Source organism: Macaca nemestrina, chromosome 3 (assembly GCF_043159975.1).
Source record: "Macaca nemestrina isolate mMacNem1 chromosome 3, mMacNem.hap1, whole genome shotgun sequence".
NCBI lineage: Eukaryota > Metazoa > Chordata > Mammalia > Primates > Cercopithecidae > Macaca > Macaca nemestrina.
This window is the reverse complement of record NC_092127.1, coordinates 26126760-26153072: the sequence shown is the minus strand read 5'-3', so window position 1 is coordinate 26153072 and position 26313 is coordinate 26126760. Positions and strand designations below refer to the sequence as shown.

At 37.1% G+C, this 26313-nt stretch overlaps 1 protein-coding gene across 2 annotated transcripts; it reads left to right on the top strand.

Annotated features, from left to right (window-relative positions):
- Window positions 1-432: 432 nt before the first annotated feature.
- Window positions 433-26313, top strand: LOC105488657 (translation machinery associated 16 homolog). Of its 2 annotated transcripts, XM_011752928.3 has the most exons (8): window positions 433-849; window positions 8447-8544; window positions 12727-12839; window positions 18528-18565; window positions 19775-19859; window positions 21020-21168; window positions 23177-23219; window positions 25093-26312. In XM_011752928.3, exons 2-8 carry the CDS (start codon window positions 8512-8514, stop codon window positions 25271-25273), a joined length of 642 nt encoding a protein of 213 aa, XP_011751230.1. In that variant the 5' UTR covers window positions 433-849; window positions 8447-8511; the 3' UTR covers window positions 25274-26312. The 2 variants fall into 2 exon arrangements, with proteins under 2 accessions (XP_011751230.1, XP_011751231.1); XM_011752929.2 differs by lacking the exon at window positions 8447-8544 and having other exon boundaries at window positions 442-849; window positions 25093-26313.

The following is a 26313-nucleotide window of genomic DNA, read 5'->3' as shown; positions in this document are numbered from 1 at the left end:
AGAAAAAGAAAAAGAAAAAGTAAATAATTTAAAAAATTAGCCAGGTGTGGTGGCGGACGCCTGTAATCCCAGCTACTCGGGAGGCTGAGGCGGGAGAATCGCTTGACCCCGGGAAGAAGGAAGAAAGAAAGGAGAGAAGGAAGGAAGGAAGGAAAGAAGCAAAGAAGGAAAGAAAGAAGAAAAGAAAAAAGAAAAGAAGAGAAAAGACAAAACAAGAAGGGGGCAGGGCAGGGCAGGGCAAAGAAAGACTCAATGGGGGAAAGGACTTGCCCAAGGTAATCTAGTACCTGGAAAAGCGGAAGGCAGGAGCCTGTGCCGCACAAGAGCAAGGGGGAGCCAACACCCAGCAGCCCTTTTGAGAGGGTCCCAGCCCCTAAGATGCGGGACACCGCAAGAAGGAACCTCTTGTCTGAAGAGGCAGCTGCGCTCTGGAGTCCTGCTCTGGGACAGATGGGCGAGCTCCGCTCTCGGGGCCGGAATGCTATGGGCCGGAAGCCTGGAGCGTCTGCCAGCTGGGTTCCAAGCCCCAGGCTCGCAGTCAGCGCCAGGCCGAGTTCAGCCTACCGCCGCAAGCTCCCTCCCGCCGTTCCCGACAAGCACGCAGGTGCCGCTGGCCTTTGAGCTAGGGCTTAAAAGCCCAACACGGGCGAAAAAGATGCGGTCTCAGTTGACGGGGACGCTTTAGAGAAACGGACTCGCCTCTCCTGTTCCGGTTGGATCTGCGCCGGCTTCTCAGGCCCCACGTGGGATTCGACCCGGGTGCTCTTGTGAGCTGCTGCTCCTGCGGTCGGTGAGATTACCTGGGTCTAGAGTACGGAGCTGCTCCGTGGCCACGAGGACGTCACCATGGTGGGCCCCCTCCTGCTCCCCCGAACCGCTCGGTTCGTTCCCCGGAGGGATCTTGTTGAGCAGGCACAGAGGGAGGGTGCAGTTTCCAGAACTTGGGAGAGAGGAGGATTCAAAGTGTTTATTTGAGAGAGTGTGCGGGGTAGGGGCGAAGCCTCTGTGAGACGAGCCCCAGGCCCAACGCCTGGACCTTAGAGTTCCGCGTCCGAGTGCTGAAGTGCCCAGATGTCGCCTTGCTCCTCTTTGCCTCCTGCTTAACTTCTCGCTAGTCATTGCCTCCTCGGGGGAAACCCGGCACCTTTCCACTGAAACGCATCGGGGAGTTTGGCGAAACTCCGGAGGTCACTGGCCCCACACCCCTCTGCCCCTCTGGCCTAGGTAGACTCAGTGTGGGCTTAGTCGCCTCTTCCTCGGCGTCCTTTCACCTCCCGTTAGTGACCCATTCCTGCCCTTAATTCCGCCTTTACGCCCGCATTCCCTCCAGGGCTCTGAAGCAGTTTTGTTGTTTTTGTTAAAAATTGAGTAGATACAAAAGAGTGTTTCTAAGACACATTTCAAGTGTAAAGATTAGTAGTTTCAGGAAGTCTCGTTTACCCATTATGTAGTTTTAAGAAATAAAACATAGCCTTTGAAAGCCCTGTGTTACCTTCTTTGAACCTGTAACTTTCAGAACCTTAAGAAGCAAACATTATCTAAGTTTTGTAATTATAATTTCACTGCTTTTCTTTATATTTGTATTCTGAAATACAAATGTTGTTTCTTCTTGCCTGTATTTTACTTAATCGTTGTGTTCTTGAGAATAATTCTTGCATAGAAACAGGCTTTATAAATATTTTTAAATTAATTTGTAATAAAAGCAAAATTTAAAACGTTTATAATCTGGTCAAAGGTTATGATACTGTGCCCACAATGTGACCTCTTTCTTTTCATTTTTTCTCTTTTCATTGTACGCCAGTCATTTTTGTCTTACAGTTTGGGTCTTTCGTTGTTTGTTTCGTGAGTTTTTTGTGCTTCATCTATTTATTTTAATGCACCACTGAGGCATATTTTGTATTTTGTTTAGATTGTAACCATTTGTGTAAATTCAGTGTTTGCTTGTTACTTTGCTTGTGGAATTTCCAACTCTTTATAGTGTTAGTTTTTTCCCCCTTTTCAGAGTGGAATGTGAAAGCAATTACATCTCATTGTGTTTGAGGGGCTGGGGAGGTTGATTGGTATTTGTAGTTGTCCTTGACTATCAGAGCTTCACCTTTTTATCAGGCTGTATAGTAGAAGTATGTTGCTTTGGCATAGAAGTCAAAAGAGTGGCATATAAACCTGTTTTCATTGGCTCATTTCTGGCTCTGTCATTTTTTTTTTTTTTGATACAACCTCATTAGTGGTTCTGCTGCATCCTCTTTCAGTACAGCTCAGAATGTGGTCCCAGAGGACAGAGATGGGCACCTGGTTTTCCCTGAGTTGCCATCTTGGCAAAATTACTTAACCTCCCGTCTGTCTAATTGGGATAACAGTAGTACCTACCTCACAGAATTGTTGTGGAAATTAAATGTAAAGTGCTTAGTCTAGTGCCTGGCACTTAGTAAATGTTATTGTTGTTAACTTTAGTTATGTAAATATATAGTAACAGTACAGCTTATAGTTTTCCAGCCTTGTTACTTTGCTCATTAATGTTCTCTTATTGTAAATCTTTGCTGGAGCTGAGCAAGTTCATATCTTTTTTATATCAAAATTTACTTTATTATACTTAAAGAATCTTTTCAAATTAATCCATCCCACTCAACACTTCTTTATGCTGCATTAAAAAGGTTTTTAGTGTCTATTATTATTATTATTTTTGAGATGGAGTTTCACTCTTGTTGACCAGGCTGGATTGCAGTGGCACAATCTCTGCTCATTGCAACTTCTGCCTCATTGCAACTTGCGCCTCCTGGATTCAAGTGATTCTCCTGCCTCAGCCTCCCGAGTAGCTAGGGTTACAGGCGCCAGCCACCACACCCAGCTAATTTTTGTATGTTTAGTAGAGACAGGGTTTCACTACATTGGCCAGGCTGGCCTTGATCTCCTGACCTCAAATGATCTGCCCGCGTTGGCCTCCCAAAGTGCTGGGATTACAGGTGTGGGCCACTGCGCCCAGCCAGGATTTTAGTATTTTTAAGTATGGCTCATACTATACTTAACTAGGCCCTGATGGGTATACTCCTTTTTGTATAAACCTGTCATACAGCTTGTGTGTGCTGCTTTTCCTCCCTAGCTAGACTATATACCGTTGAAAAGTGTGCCATCATCCTCCCAGCATTTATCCATGCACATTACTGTGGGGCATTAACTGTTACTGACTACCTTAATGGTAGAGATTGTGTGTTTTGGAGCCTACATCTATAAATATGAGCTACAACAATAAATCAGCTTAATAAATCTCATAGAGATTATCTGTTAGTGAAAACTTGCTCCTGAAAGTTAGTAAAACTAAAGAAAAACATTAATGGAAATCTACCTAGTATACCAAACTTGTTGAGACAATATTGCTTGTACATGGTTTAAAACACTAAGAAATGGTTGCTCATTAAAATTTTATTAGTTTCATATTAACTGCTATAGTAAAGTGATACGTATTTAGTGGCTTAAAGCAACACATTCATTTCCTGAAACCTCTGGAGGTCAGAAGTCCAAAGATGAGTCTTCACTGAGATAAAATTAAGGTGTTTTTCAGGGCTCTCTTTCTTTAAGGGGCTCTAATGAATTTTTTCCATTTCTTGAGGTCATCTACATTCTTTGGCTCCTTCCCTCCTCAAATCCAGCAGCATAGCATCTTTAAATTTTCCTCTAGAGGAGGTTACATTTTCTCTGACAGTGATCCTCCTGCCTTCCTCTTACATGGACCTTTAGGATTATATTGGGCCCACCTGGATGATTTTCCCCATCTCAAGATCTTAATCAGATCTGCAAGTCCTTTTTGTCATATACGGTAATATATTCCCAGGTTCTGGGGAAATCAGGGCATGGATATCTTTTGGTCGGGGGAGGGCAGAGCATTATTTCATCTGCCACAAAAAGACTTTCTCCAACTCTCTTGCCTAATGCCCTGGTTCTGTTGAGAAACAGCCACTATTAACAGTTTCTTAGCTATTGATTCAGATATTTTATATGTATGTACCAGCATATATGTATGTTCCCTAACCTCTCTTTTTACATAAATGGTATACTAGACACCTTAGTCCCTTGCTTTTTTGTCTTACCTGATCTTACAGATCTATGTAAGTACACATAGATCTACTTCTTGCTTTTTAAATAGTGAACATTCCATTGTTTGCTTCTGTAACTTATTTAACCCGATCTGTGATGGACCTTTAAATTGTGTACACTGTTTTGCTGCCACAGACATTGCAGTACTGCTGCATTGATTATTTGTCCTCCCTTTGGTACATGTGTAAGTATGTCTATAGAATAAATTAATAGAAATAGAATTTCTTGGTCAAAGTTGACCAAGAAATTGACCAAGAAATTCTATTTTTATCTTGATGAGTACTCTCTTTATTTTTATTTTATGTTATTAAAAAACTGTTTTTAGAGATGGAGTCTCGCTCTGTCACCTAGCCTGGCATGTAGTGGCATATTCATAGCTAGCTCACTGCAGCCTCAAACTCTTGGGCCCACACCTCAGTTTCCCCAGTGGCCAAGATTACAGAGGTACACTGCCTCACTTGGCTAATTTTCTAGATTTTTTTGTAGAGACGGGTTCTCACTATGTTGTCCAGGCTGGTCTCAAACTTCTGGCTTCAAATGAGCCACCCACCTTTGCCTCCCAAAAGTGTTGAGATAAGGGCTATGAGCCACTGTGTTTAGCCCTGATGGGTACTATGAAATTGCCTTCCAGAAGACTGTGCTGGCTTGCACCCCCTTGAACTATGAGATTACAAATACACTCACACCTCCACTCATGCAATGTGAATTATTTTTTATCTTTGTTAGTATTACACACTAGTAATTATATTTCATTGAAGTTTTCATTTTTAAAGTTTTTCCAGCTTTTAAATAACACTTGTTTTTACTCTTCTTGTAAAGAGTGATATACCAAATTTTTTAAAGATTACTATGCTTTTTACAGTTGTCCCTTGGTATCAAGGGGTATTAGTTCAGGACACACTCGAATATCCAAATCCATGGATGCTCAGATCCCTTGTATAAAATGGTGTACTTTTTGCATATAGTATACTTTAAGTCACACTTAACCATACCTATTACAGTGTAAATGCTGTATAGTGATTATATTGTTTTTTAAATTTGTATTATTTTTATTGTTACATTGTTATTTTTTATTTATTTTTCTGAACATTTCTGTCCTCAGTTGAATACCCAGATGTGAAACCTGGAGGGCCAACTGAATTTATTTACATTTTTTGAGTGCTTGAAATAGTTAATGCTAATCTAAAACTTGAACACACAGCAAATGTTACAAATAAATAAGGAGCTCAGTTAAGCTTTTGTGACCTAAAGGATAAATTATTACCAAATGTTATTTTTTGTCTTATTTTGTTACATAATATATACTTTAAGAAATTTTCTTTTTTTGTGTGTGTGACATCTGCTTTATGTTCAGCACTTGGAACCTAGGCTTGCTAAGAAGTCACTATTTTCTAAATCACTACTAAATCTAATCCAAAAGTACATTTGGAGATCACAAAACTGACTTATGAAGGCTTATGAATGAAACATCCTAATTTAAATACTTAAGAAATGTATATAGTTTATCCATTCTTTCTCTCGTTTTTTTTTTTTTTTTTTTTTTTTTTTTTTTTTTGAGTGGGGGTCTTGCTCTGTTGCCCAGGCTGGAGTATGGTGGTACTATCTCAACTCACTGAAACCTCTGCCTGCAACGTTCAAGAGATTCTCCAGCCTCAGCCTCCCGAATAACTGGGATTACAGGCGTGCACCACGCCTGGCTAATTTTTGTATTTTTAGTAGAGATGGGATTTCACCATGTTGGCCAGGCTGGTCTTGAACTCTTGACCTCAAGCAATCCGCCTGCCTCAGCTTCCCAAAGTACTGGGATGACAGGCTGGAGCCACCGTGCCCGGCCCCATTATTTATTACTTGATAAGGGTTTTTGAAAGCTGTAGGTCTTTGGGGTGGTCATGGTGGTTGGTGAATTGACTCAAGACAGTGCCTTCTTTCTTGCTGTATAACTTTGTCAGTGAAAAGAGTGCCTCTGACAGGGACTGGCACAGAGTTTGTGTTCATCTCAGTGTGTAGGTATTCTACTCGCCTGTTCCTGTTCAGGGCCAGGCCAACAAGAGAGTCTGTTTCTCCCAGGAGCAATTAATACAGTAAACCTGTCAAACTGATTTGAGCTACGATCTTGTTTTTCACTTCTTACAAAAGACCCAGAAGGATAAACATGAATATGTGCTAGAATTCCAGTGGCTGTATGCCTGTACCTTGTTATAGAAAAGATAGAAGGCAAATGCTATTGCATTTAAGTTGGAAAAACTGATCTGTTTTCTGTGTGACCTAGCAAAAGTTTTTCAAAGTGCTTTTGTTTCAAAGTTTTCTTCAGTCAGAAGGAAATTTTAAATGAGGTAAACATTTTTATTTTTATTGTAGAATTGTATCACTAAAATGGATCAGGCCAATCACCTTTATTTCTTTATTGCCTCCCATCTGAATATCCTTGGGAGACTCTACACTTACCTTTATCTCTGGAAAGAACTTGTCCTTCCTTGATAGTTACATCTTTGTTTCATTATGATCCCAAATATGATATTCTGGTCTTTGATAGAAGTCTCACTTAGTGACATATTAATTTCCTATGTTATTATTCCAGGTAGACCTAAATGGGGTTGCATGTGAGAGGAGTTTAAACCACACTACTTCTTCCTTCTTACTACGTTTATTGTCTGCTTTTACAGGAGTAAAACAATTATAATGTGTGACATCGTCTCTTTAAACTCTTCTTTCAAACTTTGGTTGGGCCATTCTTAGTGAAGTTAAAGATAATTAAAACCAGTCAATGTGTCTCTTTCTACAGCTTATTTTAATGCTTCTTTTTTCATATGTTATTTAGGTTTGCTAGTTCTCACCATTTTGCCATTAAAAAATACCAGTATGCAAGGCAATCATTTTTCAACTTGTTGATTTTAGATGTTCATTGTTTTGTTGCGAAAAGTGTTTGATTATCTGTATCCAGAGATATACAGTGATGCAAGTATTTGTTGATGTTGGATCAAAATCTGTACTGAACAGTATTATTTCATATTGTCTCTTTTGTTCTGGGAACAAGGAAGATATTTTGATTTGATTTTCTGATTTAAACATTAACTTTCATATTAATTAGGTGGTAGATTTATTTTGTAGCCGGGAAATTGAGAAACGTTTAATAAATTTCTTGATTTTTAAATCTCAAGTTACTTTCTCAGGGAGGCCTTTCCTGACTTCCCAGAGTGAGTCAGGACCCTGTGCTTTCGATCCATTTTCTAGCCAGCACTTACTAAGTTAGCTATTCCTGAGAAAACTACATTGTAAACCCCATGAAGGCAAATTCATGTCAGTTTTTGATCTGGAAGCCTCAGTGCTTTTCCTAGTACATGGTATATTTAGTGTGTGCTCAGTAATTAAAAAAATATATACATAACAAATACTATTGTGAGGTTGAGGTGTAAAGAGTGGCAGTAGAGAATGTGGGAGAAGAAGTTTATTCTGACTAGATGTTAGTAGGTAAGTTTGGAATAACATAAGTTGAGCTAGATGTTAGAATCTAAAATGAAGATAAAATTGAAGTCTGCATTAGATAATTATTAACATATTCTTTTAATGTTAAGGAAAGCGCTATCATGAGCAATTTTATAAATTACTTTTATATTTTATACCTCACACTATTTTAAAGAACATACTTCATATTTTTAGTTCATAGTAGCCCATTGTACAGTACAAAGTAGATGCCCAGTAAATGCTCACTGAAGGCAGCATCCCACTTTCTTTTACTCTCAAACTGTGGTTTGCAATCTCAGGACATATTTGCAGTCTCAAATGAGCTGCTATTAAGGAAATAACACACAAATGTACAGTTAATGCTGGGCAGTGCAGTACATTATTAGGTGCTGAATGGTAAATCCTACCAAGAGGGAAGGGCTACTGAGATATGAAATTATTCTTGGAACCCTTCAAGGAACAGTTGAACTTGACCTTTAAGTGGTCTTTGAAGATTGGGTGGGGTTTAGAAAGACTTATATATGGAACCATTAAAGTCTTCTTGGAAGCACTAATCATTTGTCATTGACACCTGTCATTGCATCATATCTATCTGTTAAAGAAGGAAAATGCTCACTAGTGCATTTCACTACTATCTTTGCAGTGAGGATTCACTGCAAACAAAATGTGTAGATTTGCTTAGTCCATCCCATTTCCATCATGTCACTGGTGTAAAATTGGTACATCATTTACTGTAATTTACAGTCATTCACGGCATAATGACATTTGGTCATCAGTGGGCCACATATATGATAGTGGTCCCATAAGATTATAATACCGTATTTTCACTTTACCTTTTCTGTTTAGACATGTTTAGATACACAAATACTAACCTTTGTGTTATACTCGCCTACAGTCTCAGTACAGTAACATTCCGGATAGGTTTATAGCCTGGGAGCAATAAGCTGTGCCATAGAGCCTATGTGTGTAGTAGGCTACACCATCTCGGTTTGTGTAAGTACACTTTCTATTTGCATAAAAAGAAAATCACCTACTGACTCATTTCCCAGAAAGTATCCCTGTTAAGTGAGGCATGCCTGTATTTGTATGTTTAAGGGTATATGGTGTTTACAGTATTGCACTATAAGCTTTCTCAGTTGTAGGCATGGGTTTGGTCTTACACTTAAAAAAAAAATGTATCTATGTACACTTTGTGTCCCTCAAGTGTGTTTTGTGAAATGATCACTCTTTTATGTCTCTCCTTTCACTGAGTAGTCTAAATGGCATTTCTGTCTCTGGTTGAGCCTAGACTATGGCTCAACTTGATGGTCTTTTAGGCAAAGTTCTTTTTTGCTACTTATTATTTTAACAGGAATATTTAAAGCATATTGCCCCTAAAATGACTCTGCTATTTTGTTTTGAATAAACTATTTATGTGTTTTTTTGTTACTTCTAGTTATGAATCCAAAGAACAGACTTTCAGACTAAAATTTTTTAAGCAGTCACTAAAGATTATAGGGAAGAGATACTTTTAATGCAGGTTTTCCGACTGGACTATTTCTGTGGTGCCAGAGCCTTTTTATAGGCGTAGGCATTCAAAACAGTCTGTTAATTATTTTATGATAGAGTTTTACTTTAGTTTTTCCCTGTTGAAACATTTTTTTCCAAATTTTAATGTATTGAAAAATATGAAAGTGTTTTGAAATATAGTAAATTTTATTGTATATATTTGTGTCTCATTATATATTCATATCCTGCCTTGAGGCAACCTTTTCCAGAATACATTATTATAAGGAATCATAACTTACAGTTGAGTCAAAAATAAGTTCATTTCTTTATACCTTCTTTTTTTTTTTTTTTTTTTTTCTGAGACGGAGTCTCCCTGTGTCGCCCCCGCCCGGGCTGGAGTGCAGTAGCACGATCTCTGCTCACTGCAAGCTCCGCCTCCCGGGTTCACGCCATTCTCCTGCCTCAGCCTCCCGAGTAGCTGGGACTACAGGCGTCCACCACCACGCCCGGCTAATTTTTTATATTTTTAGTAGAGATGGGGTTTCACCATGTCAGCCAGGATGGTCTCGATGTCCTGACCTGGTGATCCACCCGCCTCGGCCTCTCAAAGTGCTGGGATTACAGGTGTGAGCCACCGCGCCCGATCCTATACCTTCTTTGTACTAAGTCTTGAAGGTTCTTTAGTCAAGATCATCTAAAGCTATGAGGGCATTTTTCTATTCAAGGGATATCAAACTTTTTTTCCCTAAAGGAAGTTTTTGAGTTTTTAAAGGAAATTTTTTGCAGTTTTGAACATATTGCTGGAACTTCATGGCTATGTATTTTCAGTTTTAGCAGCTTCAGAGAGTTTCTATTTTCTTCCTCGGGATTTTCGTGAATTTTTTTCATATTTTTAAGCATTTTTAAAAAATGATATGTGGGATCAGATCTCTTTTACAGGATGCATCTTTGCTTTCGATTTTTGGTTGTGCATTAGTTATTTATTCCTTTGTAAAAAGTTACCGTAAAATTTAATGGCTTAAACCAATATTTATGATCTCACTGTTTCTTTGAGTCAGGAATCAGGCATGGCTTACTGGGCTCCTCTCCCTCAAGGTTTCTCACAAGGTTGCAGTGAAAGTATCAGTTGGGAGTGTGGTTTCAAGGCACAGCTGGGGAGAGTCTACTTCTTTTTGTTGTTTTTGTTTTGTTTTGAGGCAGGGTCTGACCCTGTTGCCCAGACTAGAGTGCAGGGGTGCCATCTACACTCACTGCAGTCTCCACCTCCTGAGTTCAAGCTATCCTCCCACCTCAGCCTCTCGAATAGATGGGATTACAGGCACATGTCACCACACTCAGCTAAGTTTTATATTTTTAGTAGAGATGGGGTTTTGCTATGTTGGCCAGGCTGGTCTTTAACAGGTGATCCCACCTGGCTCGGCCTCCCAAAGTGCTGGGATTACAGGCATGAGCCACCACGCTTGGCTGAGGATCTACCTCTAAGCTTGCTCTTGGTAGGATTGGTAAGATGGTTCTTGGTAGGATTCAGCTCCTCGTGGACTGTTGAACTGCAGGCCTCACTTCTTCACTAGCTGTTGTCTGGAGGCCTCCCTCAGTTATTTGTCATGTGGCCCTTCCATATGGCAGGTCACTACATGACAGCTGGTTTCCATGAGAGGGAAAAAGATGGAAGCCAGAGTTACTTGATAACCTAATCTCAGAATTGACATTTCATTGCTTTTGCTAAATTCTCTTCATTAAAAGTGAGTCAGTAGGTCCAGCCCACATTCAAAGGGAGGGGATTCCGTAACGGAGGCGTGAGAATCAGGAGGTGGGGTTTATTGGGTCCATCTTAGAGGCAGCCTGCCAAATGTCCTGAAAGGTTTTACTTGATTCATGTTTGCTAGGTTCTTTAATCTCAAAAATTTCTCATTACACCTCCCTTTCTCCTCTGCACCTGCCATGTGAGCAGAGAGATACATAAGAGTACATATACTCTGTTACATGATGGTTCTACTTATTTTCCTATACCTGTAACCAACTTCCAGTGATAACCCTAAGATTCAGATGTGGATATATCTTCTTTTATCAGAAAGTGAGCAGAGCACTCAATGAATGTTGAAAGAATGAATACATTTGTGAATGAGGAATTTGCGGTTATTTTAAATAGTTCTGCCTAGAAAGTTATACAAAGGAAGTAATTTTGAGCTGCATCTTATCAAAGGGCAAGTAAAGTATTTTGCAGGCAGATGTAATAACAAACTCAGTCTCAAGAAGTTATGAAACAGCTTGGTATGTTCCAGAATGGTGAGAAGTTCAGTAAGAATGGGATGAAGAATCTTTTATAGAGGAGCATGGGAAATAGTGGTGGAGAAGCAGGTTGGGGCTAGATTGTTTCTGTGCTAAAGACTTGGGACCTAACTGTGAGCTAGTGGAGCACTTTAAGCAGGGGAGAGGGACTTTACTATGTTAGTGTTTTATGAAGACAGACTCTGTAGCTTTGCTGAAAAAAGGACTAGTGGGGAGAATCTAAAGACCATCCTGATTATGAAAGATTCTGAGGACTGAATTAAGCAATTGGCAGTAGTTTTGAAGAAGATTTTAGAGCCACTTGGCCTTTTTCTGGACTAGGTATGTTGGAGACTGCCAGCTGTCCCCTAATGTATTCTTTCTGTTTTTCTATATGAAAGGTTCTTTTTCTCACAGAATAAGGATTATATTACTACTCTCCCTTATGTAACACTGTGAATAAATTTTGGTCAGTGGGATGTGAGCAAAAGGATCTGTGACTTCCCAGGTCACGTGCTTAAAAAAAGGAGATGTACCTTCAGATTTTTCTTTTCCTACTTCATACTGGCTTGAGTGTAGACCTGGTATTAGGCTGTAGGTATAGCCTGAGGCTAGTAGACAAAAAAATGGAAGGATCCTGAATCCCTAAGGGCTTTGTGGAACAGAACCTTCAGCTCCTACTTTTAACAATAAAGAACCAAACTTGATCTGGGTTATGCCATTATTTGGGGTTTTTTATTACAGAGAGCCAAATCTAATTCCCAAATCATTATAGGTGGGGTAAGATACAGGATTATGTAGGAATAAAAAAAACCTGAGATGTCTAGTTTGGAGGACCTAATGAATTGTGATCTGATTAACTGGCATAGAGCTTCAGCGGGAAAATGATATGATTTCCCTTTTGGATATACTAATTCTGAGATGGCTTCTATTATTTTCTGTATTCCTAATTTGTACAGGCAATGAGCCCAACTTTGATTTTACATGATTCATTGCCCGCTTTGTTCCATGTGAAACATCTACAATCAAATCTCTACTAGTAATCCAAGTCCCTTCTACCCCCTTAATTTTCTTAACTGTCACATTTCTGGCTGTGAGTCTCCTCACTATCTATATTCCCTGTATCTTCTTTGAAGACGGAACATGTTGTTGAAGAGCTGAGTTTATTGACTCCTTCTGTGCCTTTCTTCTGTCATTGGAGAGCACCTCTGAATATATCATTTCTGTCATTACCATGGCAACAGATTATTAGAATTACTTAATAAATCTGGCTTATCTCCTGATTTTTCTTGTAATGTTTTTGGCTTACTGTATTTCTGTCATATTACTGTTTTTGAAATTTATTTGTAAAGAAGATTTTTGTGACTGGAGGCACTTACATATCTGACTATATGTGTCATGTGTTTTCATACATTTTAGCCTAAAGCACCAAAGGGAAAAAGTGCAGGACGGGAAAAAAAAGTCATCCATCCATATAGTAGAAAAGCAGCTCAAATTACGAGAGAGGCCCACAAACAAGAAAAAAAGGAAAAGTAAGTATCTTTTCATCATTTGTATTATTCATTGTTAAAAAGCCCCTTTATACATTTATCTTTCAAACATGTGTCCTTTCACAATATTGTCTCCCTTTCATAAGTATTTATTGAATGTGTTCTGTATTCAGAGGGTAAAACTGAGCAAGGACTCTACTCTTTTAGAGCTTACCTAAAACAGAGAAGTAATTTACGTAGCAGTAGGTGATGAGTGCCATGTAAAATTTAAAAAGTTATGAGATGGAGAGTGAGTGAGAAGTTCTGTTTTACATGGGATAGTCATGGAAGCCTTCTCTGAAGAAGTTATGTTTGAACAGAGTTGAAAAATCTGAGGTCTATATATAAGGCATATAGGTTAAAGTGTCCATGAAACATATAAGAGGAGGTATGGAATGGATAGTTAGATATGTTTAGTCTAGTATTCAGAGAATAGGTTAGGGGTATTGACACAAATGTGGTAGCGATCAGCATCCATGTGGGATTTCAAGCCATGAGATTGGATAAGATCAGTTCACCTAAGGAGTAACTGTTGATAGGGAAGAGAAGTGAGCCAATTACTGAGTCCAGTGGCGTTCTACCGTTTAGAGGTTAGGAAAAGAAAGAGCATTCCACAAGTGAGACTGAGAAGGAAGAGAAAGAAGACTGTTTCTGAGATTCCTTAAAATGAAGTGAAGTTCAAATAAAAATTATCATTTTGACTATTTTAGAATAGCCTTGCCATTTTCGTGAATGTTAGATACATTTGCATACTAGATAATGGAAACCAGTATATTTTTAAATGTTGATTCTTTGCTTAAGATAAGCCTTATATAGTAAAGGTTAGCTGTTTCACAGTGATTTGACTAGAAGGAATTAAGTGTTATGATAGCAGAGTCAAATTTTCTTTATTTTCTCGGGGGTAGTTTTTTTTTTGTTGTTGTTTAACAAATATTTACTATGATGATAGCAGTTTTGCTTTAGCACGGTAGTTTTCAAACTTCAGCTATTTGTGCATCACTTTTATGATTTTTACTGTATCTTTTTAACATGATTTATTAGTACTGTGATTTTACAGTTTCTGCAGTCATATATATCAGTATTTTGCAAACTTAAGTACATGAAATACATCTGTAGAGCTTATTAAAACTGTTTGTTCCAATCCCTAGAACTTTCTATTCTGAAGGTTTGGTTTCTGGCTTAAGGGTTTCCATTTCCAACAAGTCTCCAGGTAATGCTGGTGCTGTTGCTGCTGGTTTAGGGACCACACTGTGAGAATCACTGACCTATACTATTATTTATTTTCCCTTAAATACCATTTTTTTAAAAAAGGAGATTTTTTTCTCTCTTAAAGTCAAGTAGATACTATTACCTGCTGTAAATGGTCTGAGTCTGAGACATGACTTTTGTATATGTTTGGTGAAAAGATCTGGTGAAGGTTGGAAGAGTGGTAAAATAAACCCACACTTTTGTCCTTAATGTAAAGTGAAAGGATCAAAATAAAATGGAGGTGGGGGAAGTAATTTGCTTACCATTTTATTAAAGATTGTTTAATTCTGTGTCTATGAAGTGCTTACCTTACATATAGTACCAGTGATATAATGTGCAATATTTTAGCAAGTAACTGCTTTAGAATATGATTAAGTACTTGGTTCACTGTCATTGTGACCATGAGCCTAGAATGTTTGTATGTTGTCAAGTATATTCAGCATGTTGTGTATTGATTTACAGAATTAGCATTATAGAAAAATTATGGAAGAATAAAACAGAACAACACGCTAATCTGATATATATATTGTCCTAAGAAAATTCTGTTTATTGGCCAAGACTTTTCTTTTAGTAATGCAAAGCAGAAAAACATCAGTTAATTTTTCTGCTTGGACAGTGTTCTAAACAGATCGGATTTTTTCCCTTTTTAAAATTTATTTTCAAAAAGTCACTCTCTTAATAGTGAGTGGCTCTAGAACCAAATACACAATTTTAATAGTACTTAACATTATTTATGTTATGAAATCATAGGCTTAGGCCACCATAAATGTCAGTTTTTTGAGTAGCAGCATCAGTAACCACGAGTGGGAATGTGGTCACAAAAGGCATGTTGAAATGCTGTTGATTCCCTGTCCCATTTCAAAAGATGATTGGTGACAAGATACCCAGATGGTCGGGACAACTTTAAGCAAGGTGATTGAAGAAGGTACCAACAAGACAACTTGAAGTTGGGTACCTGTGGCTTCTTAGAAATGAATAGCAGTTACCAGATGTTGTTTTAGTAACTGTGCTGTGTAAGAAATTCTGCTACAATTTTGCAGCTTAAAACAAACACAGTTTCTGGATTAGGTAGGAATCCCATTGCCACTTAACTGGGTGTTTCTGACTCAGCATCTTTCACAAGGCTGCAGCTAAGCTGTTGTCTGGGACTGCATTCATCTCAGAGCCTGCTAGGGAGAAGTTCTGCTTCCAAGCTTCCTCACATGGCTGTTGGCAGACCTCAGAAAAGATACTGTAGGAGTGGGTAACAATGCTAGAGTAAAAGTTCAAGCATATTCTTTATCTTCAACATTTGAAAAGCTCTGATTTAGGACTGTATGACAGGAACTAGGATGGTTTGAAGACTAGCACATTCCGAACAATAAACAATTTACAAGCTGCAAGTGGCTCTTTGATATGATGTGATTTTTGTTTTATGATTTTTCAGTATAGCAACATTTTGGCAAATAATTCTAGATAGCAAATGAAAATGACTCCTAATGAAAGATTAACAAAGGAAACTAAGCATGATGGGTAAGAATCTCAGAAACAACTACCTTTGAGAATTAATCTTACTGAGTCTCTTGAAAAATCATGTTTACACATTGTCTTAAGAATTTTTTCATATTTACATGCAAGTATCATTTTAAATCTCAAATCTCTACTTTTCTTCATTGCAACTGATACCACTGTAAGTTCAGGTTCCCACTGAGTCCATTCAGAATTATTGCAACTTGACTTCTAACTAGATTCTTCCCTCCAGCCTTATTTAAAAGCAGCAAATTCCTCTCAGAAGCATTCTCCAACTTTTTATGAAGTGTTCTTTGTTTTTTAAAATCGACTTTGAGGTATAATTCATATATAATAAAGCAAACACATTTTAAGTGTAGTTTTTGGGTTTTGACAATTGTATACATTGGCGTAGCCACCCTGATCAGTATATAGTACAATTTCATCTTCCTAGAAAATTCCCTTGTGCATCTTCCCAGTCAGTCCTCACCCTCTACCCCTAGCCTCAGACAGCCACTAATTTGCTCTTTATTTTGATAGGTGAGATCTATCTTTCTAATGTTTAGTATAAATGGAATCACGCTGTATGTGGTCTTTTGTGCCATTGTCTTTCACATAGCATAATGTTTATGATACTTATCCATGTCATTGTATGTATTAGTTGTTCTTTCCTTTTATTGGGAATATTATTCCATCCTCAGGCAATTTATTTATATCCATTCACTGGATATGCAACTTGTTCATCCATTCACTGTCTATGTTCGTTTGGATATATTTTAGATTTCGGCTATTATCAGGGGTCTGCAAGCTAAGGCATTAGCCACCTGTTACTATGAAAAGTTTTGTTGGAAAAATCAATGCTGGTTCTTTTTGTGTTTTCTATAGCTGCGTTCATGCTGTGGTGGCAGAGCTGAGTAATTGTGACAGGTACACGGCCCCCAAAGCCTAAAATGTGACTACTTGACCGTTGAAGAAAATATTTGTCAACCTCTGCTATTAGGAATAAAGTTCATTCCTGTAGAACATTCATGTACAGGTGTTTGTCTGGACATATGTTTTCATTTTTCTTTTACTTCCTAGAACTATAGTTGTTGGGTAGATGTTTGAGTTTATAAGAAATTCAGTTTATAAGACGTTTGGTTAACATACTTAAGATGTTTGCTTAAGTATATGAGAAATTGGGTTTATAAGAATTGCTGGATCATATGGTGTATTTTTAAGTATATATGAAATTACTTTTCTCAAAGTGATAGTACCATTTTACATTTTCACCACCGGAGTATGAGTTCTATTTGCTATATATCCTCTCTAACATGTTATATTGCAGGGGTTTTTTTGTTGTTGTTATTGTTGTTCTCTCTTTAATTTTAAGCAATCTAGTAGGTGTGCAGTGGTATTTCAGTGTGGTTTTAATTTTCATTTCTTGATGACTAATGATGGTGAGCATCATTTTAGGTTCTTTTTGGTCATTTGTGTTTTCTTGATGGAGAATCTGTCCAAATCTTTTGCCTTTTTGGTACTGGGTTATCTGTTAAGTAGTAAGGACTGTTTATATATTCTAAATACAAGTCCTTTGTTATTTGTGTTATGGATATTTTCTCCTATTCTGTAACTTACAAATTTTATATAGAAAAGGTTTTGGCCTGGTATTGTGGCTTATCCTTGTAATCCCAGTGATTTGAGAGGCCAAGGTGGGAGGATTGCTTGAGGCCAGGAATTTGAGACGAGCCTGGGTGACATAGTGAGACTCTGTCTCTACAAAAATAAAAGTAAAAAAAAGAAGAAATTAGCCAGGCATGGTGGTGTATAACAATAGTCCTAACTACTTGGGAGGCTGAGGCAGGATGATTGCTTGAGCCCAGGAGTTTGAGGCTGTGGTGAACAATGATAGTGCTACTGCCTGAGCTACACAGTGAGGCCCTGTCTCTAAAAATAAGAAGAAGAACAAAAGATTTCATTTTATTTCTCCAGTTTTCTAGTTGAGTAAAATGGGAGGATAAATCTGGTTTGTTTACTTCTTTGTGGATAAAAGCCATGTATACTTCCTGCTTTATACTAAGCCTTCTCTCATGGCTAACATTTTTCTTTTACCATTCCTGTAGTCCCTTATCCTTTTTATTTATTTTTATTTTTATTTATTTGTTTATTTTTTAATCCTGAAAAACTTCTCTGCATGTTCAGGTCTCAGCTTAAAGTTTACTTCTCTGGAAAACCTTCCCAAATCCTAAAACATGTGGTAGGTGCTTTTTAAATATGCTTTTAGAGCTCTGTATGCTTCTCTGTGTTTTTATTGCCCTTAGATTGTAAGGTTTTTTAGGACAGGGACAGTGGATTTTTTGTTCATGGCTGTATCCCTTGGGGCTATCAGAAACTAAAGTCTGGCAAAGACTTGGTATCCAGAGGTCTGCTGAATGAATAAGTCTTTAGAATATCAGTAATAGGAGGCATATATTACCTATACACTCACTTTCTGAGAATAAATGAAATTTTCATTTGTTGTAATTATTTTCAAATACATTGAAAGTAACCATTCTGTTTTGTTCTTATTGAAGTTTAAAAGATGATAGTAGGGCCTTTTAGTCTTAGTGGCAGCACTCCGTCTTCCAGAAGGTTCACATTACTCTTGTGCTCAAGTATTCTGCATATTACAGAACCCATCTGAACGTTCATAATTCAGAAAAGCTTTCAGTTGTGTTTTCAAAACCAGCTTGTTCTATAGGCTTCCTTTAGACATTGAGGTGCTTAAAAAACATTTCTGATAAAAATTTTATTCTGGTGATTCAAAAGAGAAGCATGGTATTTAATGTTTCTATTAACAAAATTATTTTCAAATTTGTAAAGAATGATCTTTTAATTAGAGTTCTTTAGGCAGTTTTTCTTTTTGTTGTTATTGTCAGAGTTTTAAACTTGCTTTGGAAATTTTCTAAGACATATTTATATACCTTTCCTTCAAAGATTGAAGAATGAAAAGGCCTTGCGTCTCAACCTTATTGGTAAGTGGGTTTACTTATTTGAAACTCTGGCTAGAGTATAGGGCATTTCTGCCCTATACTTATTTTTGTTTTTACTCTTTTAGTGAAATACTGTTTTTATCGGAGTGAATTTGATCAGACTTGATCTAAACAAAGCAAATCAGTCATTAAACTTTTGGAATAAACAGTGTTAATGATTTCTAGCTCAGTTTTCCAGAAACTGTTAGTTTATATTTATCTACCTACCTATCTGTCTACACATACATTCATATCCATCTGTCCATCTATCTGAAGTTTAACTCTACCTCCCTAACCATTAGAATTATGAAGGATTATGGCCTAGGTAGAAACAACAATTCCTGTTTATTTAATGATGTAGACATACACATCTTCAGTTTGTACCTCAGTGTCATGTCACTGTTTTTTTGGTCAGATTTATTGCTAATCATTTTTTACTCACAAGTCTGAGATTTAAATACTGACTGTTAGGCTTTTTGTATTAAAATGAAAGGTATTTGAACCCCCATCAGTGCTTCATCAGGTAACAGAATAGTATTTTTAAATGGGATCTCAGTATACTGGGCAAAGTGATTTTTTTTGATCTGTAATCTTGAGAAATCTCACTGAAAGTGACCCTGATGGTCAGGTTTACTCATAAGGATGAATTTTGTTGGCTTTTTGGTAATATATATCAATTACTCTACACAATACCTGGTAGCTCTTGTGTGCTTAATGTAGGTGCTATCTTTGGGGCCCTGGACAGGTCATTTAACATCTCTCATCCACAAATGGGGGTAATAATAGTACTAATTCTCATGGGATTATAAAGCTGTTTACATAGTGCCTACAGCTTATTAAATACTCAGGAAATATCATTCTCATCATTAATGGAGTTCTCATTATTTATGACAAGCTATCCTTTGCTTTTAAATACTTAGAAGTTCAGGCTTGAGTAAATAATTACTTTCCTTTTTTGCATCCATATTGGATAAGAAATCTATACAGAAGAGCATCCATCTCACTCCTCTCTCTTCTCTAAATTAAAATCTGACAGTTTAATTTGTGACAGATTGGTTTAATTAGCTTTGAGCCCAAACAAGGCTTTATGTTTAACATTGACATAAATTTTGGTTCTGTTTTAAACACATTAATATTGAGAATGATAATGAATATTTACTTGCTTAAATGATGACTTGTGGGGCAAACTGTCTTGGTACTTATTGTTTATAGGTGAAAAACTGCAATGGTTTCAAAACCATCTTGATCCCCAAAAGAACAGATATTCAAAGAAAGATGCTTGTCAACTAATTGAAAGGTAAACACTGGGCATATTATGAGCAAAGGGTCAGAAAAGGCAGTTCTCCAGCCTGTTTCTTTAAGACACAGAGCTCTGTTATGGATTTTCAGGAGAGCAAATGGGCTTTGTTATCAGGAAGACTTTGGATTCATTTCCTGTCTTAGTCACTATAGGAGGTTCGTAACCTATTTGGGTCTCAGAGTGGTAGTTAGGCCAGTTTCTTGGGATCAGGATGGGCTTCCTGAAGAAGTGTCATCTAAACTGGCAACTGAAAGGTGGGGGTTAGCAGATCGAGGCAAGGTAGTTTGAAGAACCCCTAGCCAGAAAGAAGAGTAAAATGCCCAGAAGTGAGAATAAAGATAACATATTTAGTGATCTGCCAGACATTTAATATGACTAAAATAAATTCAAGGAGGAAAGTGTGGCAGGTACAATAAGTGATAACTAGCTCATGAAAGACCTCAGATGTCAGTCTAAAAGTTGGGACCTTATCCAAGGACATTAGGAACCATAGGAGGCTTTTACAGCAAGCAGCTGAAATGATCCTACTTAACATTAGAAAGGGCACATTGAGAATGAAGAAAACAGACTGAGAGGTTCATGACTCCGGCCAGGAAACCGTTAAAAGGTTGATGTAACAATCTAGGCAAGAAATGATGGTGGCCTTGGCTTGGCTCATAGCATGATAAAGAGAAGTAAAAGATTCCAAAGATATTAAGAAGGTAGAAGTGTCAGTGTTTAGTGAAAACTTAGGATGTGTAATAAAAGGGATAGAGAGCAGTCAAAGAAGTCATCAGATTCCTTGTCTGGAGAACTATTTCCTTGGATAGGGAACCCAGGAGATGGAGGGGGTTTAGTGGGGGGTAGGTGGGGACAGGGTGATGGCAAGTTCAGTTTTGATGTGCTAACGGTGAAGCCACTAGGGGACATCCAGATGGAGATGGTGGTTGAATGTGAGGGTCTGCAGTTTGATAGAAGGCTGCGATTTGGTCACTGAAGTTAAAGAAATGGTCGTGTTATCCAGGGAATGGGTAAAAGAGGTTTGAGGACCTGAGGAACTTAGAGAAACATAAACATTTAAAGGCCACACGAAGGCTGGATACTTAGTTTTCTGTTAAGTCATATAAGCCCAATACATAGACTTTGTATGTAACACGAATCATTTTCTTATTTTTCAGGTACTTGAATCGATTCAGCAGTGAGCTGGAGCAGATTGAGTTACATAACAGTATCAGGGACAGGCAGGGGAGGCGGCACTGTTCCCGGGAGACCGTCATCAAGCAGACCATGGAGCGGGAGCGACAGCAGTATGAAGGATATGGCCTTGGTGTGCTCACTGATTTCTTAGTTTGCTTTTACATGACATAGCAGTATCAATTTGTGATTGATTTCAAAGGTTTATTTTAGCTCTTGTTTATTTCGTTTGATTTTCTTTCTTTGATGTCTTTTTCTTTGTGAGGGTTTAGAAAAAATTTGGATTCTTTTTTTTTTCCTCTACATTCCCAACAAAACTACCAAGTTTGTGACAGTGACATCATGTCTTTTTACTGTGATAGTAATACTGATTACTTTCACATTTATCTTATCAACCCTAACTTGTCTCCAGAACTCCAGATTTGCAGTATCACATATGGATTTCTCAAGCTCTCTACTTGCATATCTTTTGGGCATCTCAGACTTGACATGTCATGAAACAAAGGCCAGCTTTTCTCCTAAAACTTGCAGGTTTCTTATTCCTGTCAGTGACATCACCACCTGCCCAGTTACTCAGATCAGAAACACTTTCATAGTCCACATCCAGCCCTTCAGCAAAGTGTTTAGAATCTGATGACTTTGATGACTACTACTACCACCTCCCACTTCCTTGGTTCAGGCCATTATCATCTCACCTGTACCATGGTAATAGCCTCCCAGTTGCTCTCCGTGCCTCCACTCTTCCCCGCTAAAGTCTGTTCAACATGTGGCAGCCAGATGAGTTGGCAGTATTTATCAGAGCACATCCAAAGTAAACCATTTGTTGGTGATACAGCTAGAACTGAAACTCAGATCTGCTATGCTGCAGTGCTTTTCCCAGAATCAGGGGATGGGTCTGGTGAACAGACTCTGATGAGTTTGCAGGTGTCAATTTCCCTGTAGGGAAATTGTCACCAAATTCTGTTTTGATAAGATTTTGAGAAGACTAGATATAACCATCCCCTCTCCCCTCCTCATGTGATGTAACTATTTCTGATTCATTAAGGTTCCTTTAAAAACTTTTTTTGTGCTTATTTATACCTTTTAACACCTAGCCTCTCATACTGTTATTCTCTGAAACTATTGTAAAAGTCAATATACAGTTGTAGCAAACATGCTTATTTTATCTTCTTTATTACTTGATACTGCATTTCATTTAACATTGTATTGAATTGGCCAGATATTTGCGGCAGCCTTCCAATTTTTGTTGTTCATGCCTCTTGTATTTCACCAATTTAAGTGTGATCATGCATATTGGGTTATGATGAACTTTTGAAATATGGTAAGGAACTACCATATACCTGGTTTTTATTAAAAATGGGTTTAATGGCTCACGCCTGTAATCGCAGCACTTTGGGAGGCCGAGGCGGGCGGATCACAAGGTCAGAAGATAGAGACCACGGTGAAACTCCGTCTCTACAAAAAATACAAAAAATTAGCTGGGCGTGGTGACGGGCACCTGTAGTCCCAGCTACTCAGGAGGCTGAGGCAGGAGAATAGCATGAACTCGGGAGGCGGAGCTTGCAGTGAGCCGAGATTATGCCACTGCACTCCAGCCTAGGCGACAGAGCGAGACTCCGTCTCAAAAAAAAAAAAAAAAATGGGTTTAAGTTTTATTGAACTTCTTTAAGCAAAATTTCTTTTTTTAATTTAAAACAGTATTTTTTTCACATTTGGAAAAGTGTGATTTTTTTAAACATTAATTCGTGCATTCCTGAGATAAATTCTACCTTGTGAAGGTAGATTATATGTTTGAAAACATGGTACTTTTCACCAAGAAAAAATATACAACCTGTCATATTATTTTAGTGAATTGATAGTTATACTTTGCCAGGTACCTTTTATTGTTAAAAAAGGACAGGGTTTATTTTGTTAATAGCTTTGTTTTATTTCATGGATTTTATGCTAGAATTTATCATTTAATAGGATTTTTCTTAAGTCATCTTCAACTAACCCCTTTTGCAAATTTTTCATGTTAATTGCAGCAATACTTTGAAATTTTGTTTTCTTTTGGATATTCTTGCTAAAAATTATTATTTGTTGTATATAAAATTATGTGATTTAGAAAACATTGCCTCATGGAGATAAATTATCTTTTCCAGAGATTCCTGACATCCTAAATGCAAGTAATCTGAAAATGTTCAGGTGAGTCTGTCTTGTATTGTTCCCTTGAAGCTGTGTGTAAAGTACTTGACAGTTGAACTTTCTTCCTGGGAGTCTAGACGGTAAAACTAAAAGAAAATCAGGAGTTTCTTTTAACCTTTTCTTTTTTATCAGACCAAGTAAGAATTTTCTGAAGTTGGGCTTACAAACAGTTGATCTGCACCGACCAGATAGTGACCTGGTGTGCTTTTTGTTTTACGAAATGGTTTAAGATACATTGTTATAGTACCTCAAAGTATGTGATCTCACTATTCCTCCCCAGTTCTTATTTTCTTAGAAAAAGAAATAGCAGCAACAGATGTGATGGCTCAGAGTCACATCCCAAGGCTGTTCTGTAGCAGCCTCTTTTGCAGAGAAGATGGTTATAGGAATGACTCCAGGGAACTGGTTAAGTCATCAAGACCCGCTTTGTCCAGTGGTTTCTAGTTGTACTCTTTTGTAAACTGGGAAACTACTGAGTAGGATTTCAGTTTTATAGGTTTTTTTTTTTTTTTCTTTTTTCAACTTTGATTTTAAATTCAGAGGTACATGTGCAAGTTTGTTACAAAGGCATATTGTATAATGTTGAGGATTGGAGTAAGAATGAATCCATTACCCAGGTAGTGAGCATAGCACCCAGTACGTGGTGTTTTTACCTCTTACCCCTTTCGCTCCCTTCGTTTGTATTCCCCAGTGTCTATTGTTCCCTTGTTTATGACCTTGTGTACCCAATATTTAGCTCCTACTTATAAGTGAGAACATATAGTATTTGGTTTTGTGTTTCTGTGTTAGTTCACTTAGGATAATCTGTAAAAATCCTAGAAGAAACCCTAGTAAATACCCTTCTTGATAGCACCCTGGACAAAGAATTTATGGCTAAGTCCTCAAGCAATTGCAATAAAAACAAAGATTGACAAATGGGACCTAATTTCTGCATAGCAGGAAAAACTGTCAAGGGAATAAACAACCTATAGAATGGGAGAAAATATTCTCAAATTGTTTGCATTCAACAAAGTTCTAATATCTGAAATCTATAAGAAGCAAATGAATCAACAAGGAGTTTTTTAGTTTGTAAACATAGATTCTGTTTTATTAATCATTTTGGTCTTAACTAGACCATGTCAAAGGGTCTTATATTTAATGTTAATTGAAATTAGGTAAATTTAAATCCAGTCATTGTCTATACTTTTGAATTCGTTGAAACTAAATTAGCTTTAATAGAATTCATCTATCATGTTTAAGGTGCAGTTCACTTTTGAGCCTATGTATAGCATGTATTTACAATTTAAGTATATGGAGTTTAAGATTCTTTTTATACCTTAATTTTATTTTGAGTGTAATCTTAAATATATAAATATGCTCTTTATTTCTAAAACAATATATCTTCTACCTCCTCCAAAGACAGAAACAAGAAAAGAGATGAGTATAGCCTTCTGGTTAAGAGTTCAGTTCCCAAAACAATATTCACATTACTTCTAAAGTAATTAATAAAATACTGAGGTTGAAAAACTGAAAATTCTCCGTTATAAGAATAACAGTTGATTACTGAAACTTAGCTGGGATGTACTTCTGTGTGTGAAAAGGAAAACCTCTTCTGACTGTATTTTGGAGATTTGTCAGGTATGATACAGTTCCTACTTTTGATTGCAATTCTTGATCTGGGTAGCCTGAGAGAAGGAGATACTCAGGTTAGAGAGGATGAAAGAATAGAAGAGCTTTCTAGTAATTTGCGCCTAATATTTTCCTTTAATGCTTTTGAAGTTTTGAATATGTAGGATCCTCAGAGTTTCGAAAATTTATTATCTCCTGGTTTTCCACATTAACTCTTACCAACACTCTGTACCCCCCCCCTTTTTTTTTTTCACTTTTTGTCTAGGGAATGGGACTTTGATCTGAAGAAATTACCGAACATTAAAATGAGAAAAATTGGCGCTAATGATGCAATTCCCAAGAAGTGCAAGAGGAAAACTATTATAACTGTAGACCAAGATTTAGGGGAATTGGAACTAAACGATGAATCAAGTGATTCAGATGAGGAAATGACTGCAGTGGCCTAATTGTCTTCACTTGAATTGAAAATAAATAATTTGAGAGCTTCAAATTATATTCATTGATTATGGTACCTAATTGTCAAGATACAAGATTTTGATACTGACATTCTCTTATATAATGAGAGTTTCATTTGCAGTTTCAAAAATGGTGTTACGATATTTATTTTAAAATGAAGACTGCTTTTCATTTACATTAAGTTGTTAAAATAGATAGATGTGATCTGCAGAAGTTGTTTAATCTTTTTCATCTGAATTTCGGGCCGGGAGGGAGCAATATAACTAAGGACAAAAAATGTTTTGTTTTTCTTGTGTATTTATGACCACCTACTTTTATGTTTTGTGAAATGGACAGTAACCTGTTTCCTAAAAGATTCCTGTGGGTACTTTTTGAGTTGTGATAATAGCAAAATTGCCTTTCAGTAATAATATCACACTAATGCTTCTTTTAAACATTAAACCTATTTTCCTTTTTTACAAAATAAGGGAAAATGTGATAAGAAGTTTGTATACACTGCCGGATTATAAATTATTATTTATCTTTTGAACCAGAGTTAAATGGTAAAAGAAAAAAAAATCAGTGATGATTGTTGTGTTGATCTCCCACAATTAATTTATCTTTTGACAAAGGGGATAAAGAGTTTCAGTTTACCTCCTTTTAATTGTATATTATTTTTTGCTTTTTTATTGTGAAAAGTGATAGGTTTTATTTGTGGAGAGAGAATTAAAGATTAGAGAACCAGTGATTTTAATTATGCTACTTTTTCTTAGAGATAAGTTGACATATAATTCAGTATTTTCAGTGTCATGAAAAACATGAATGTTGTACAATTTTCTTCCTCAAAAAACTTGTTAAATGCAAGTATCCTTGGTATGTTTTTAAAAGAGAACAATGCAGGTGTATTTGAGTATTTTCAAGAGAAGAATAAAAACATTAATGCTGTATTAGGTTAACCAGATATCAACTAAGCCTTGTTAACAGTTAAAGTATTATAACTACTTTTTTTACTTCTGAAAATTAAAAATAAAGTTTATTTCTGCAATTTCAC

Excerpts from the sequence above, each read along its gene's own strand:
- LOC105488657 (XM_011752928.3), top strand. The coding sequence starts at position 8,512 with ATGTGTGTAGTAGGCTACACCATCTCGGTTTGT. Across the intron at positions 12,840-18,527 it reads AAACAAGAAAAAAAGGAAAA|ATTGAAGAATGAAAAGGCCT; the intron begins GTAAGTATCTTT and ends TTTCCTTCAAAG. Across the intron at positions 21,169-23,176 it reads GTATGAAGGATATGGCCTTG|AGATTCCTGACATCCTAAAT; the intron begins GTGTGCTCACTG and ends TATCTTTTCCAG.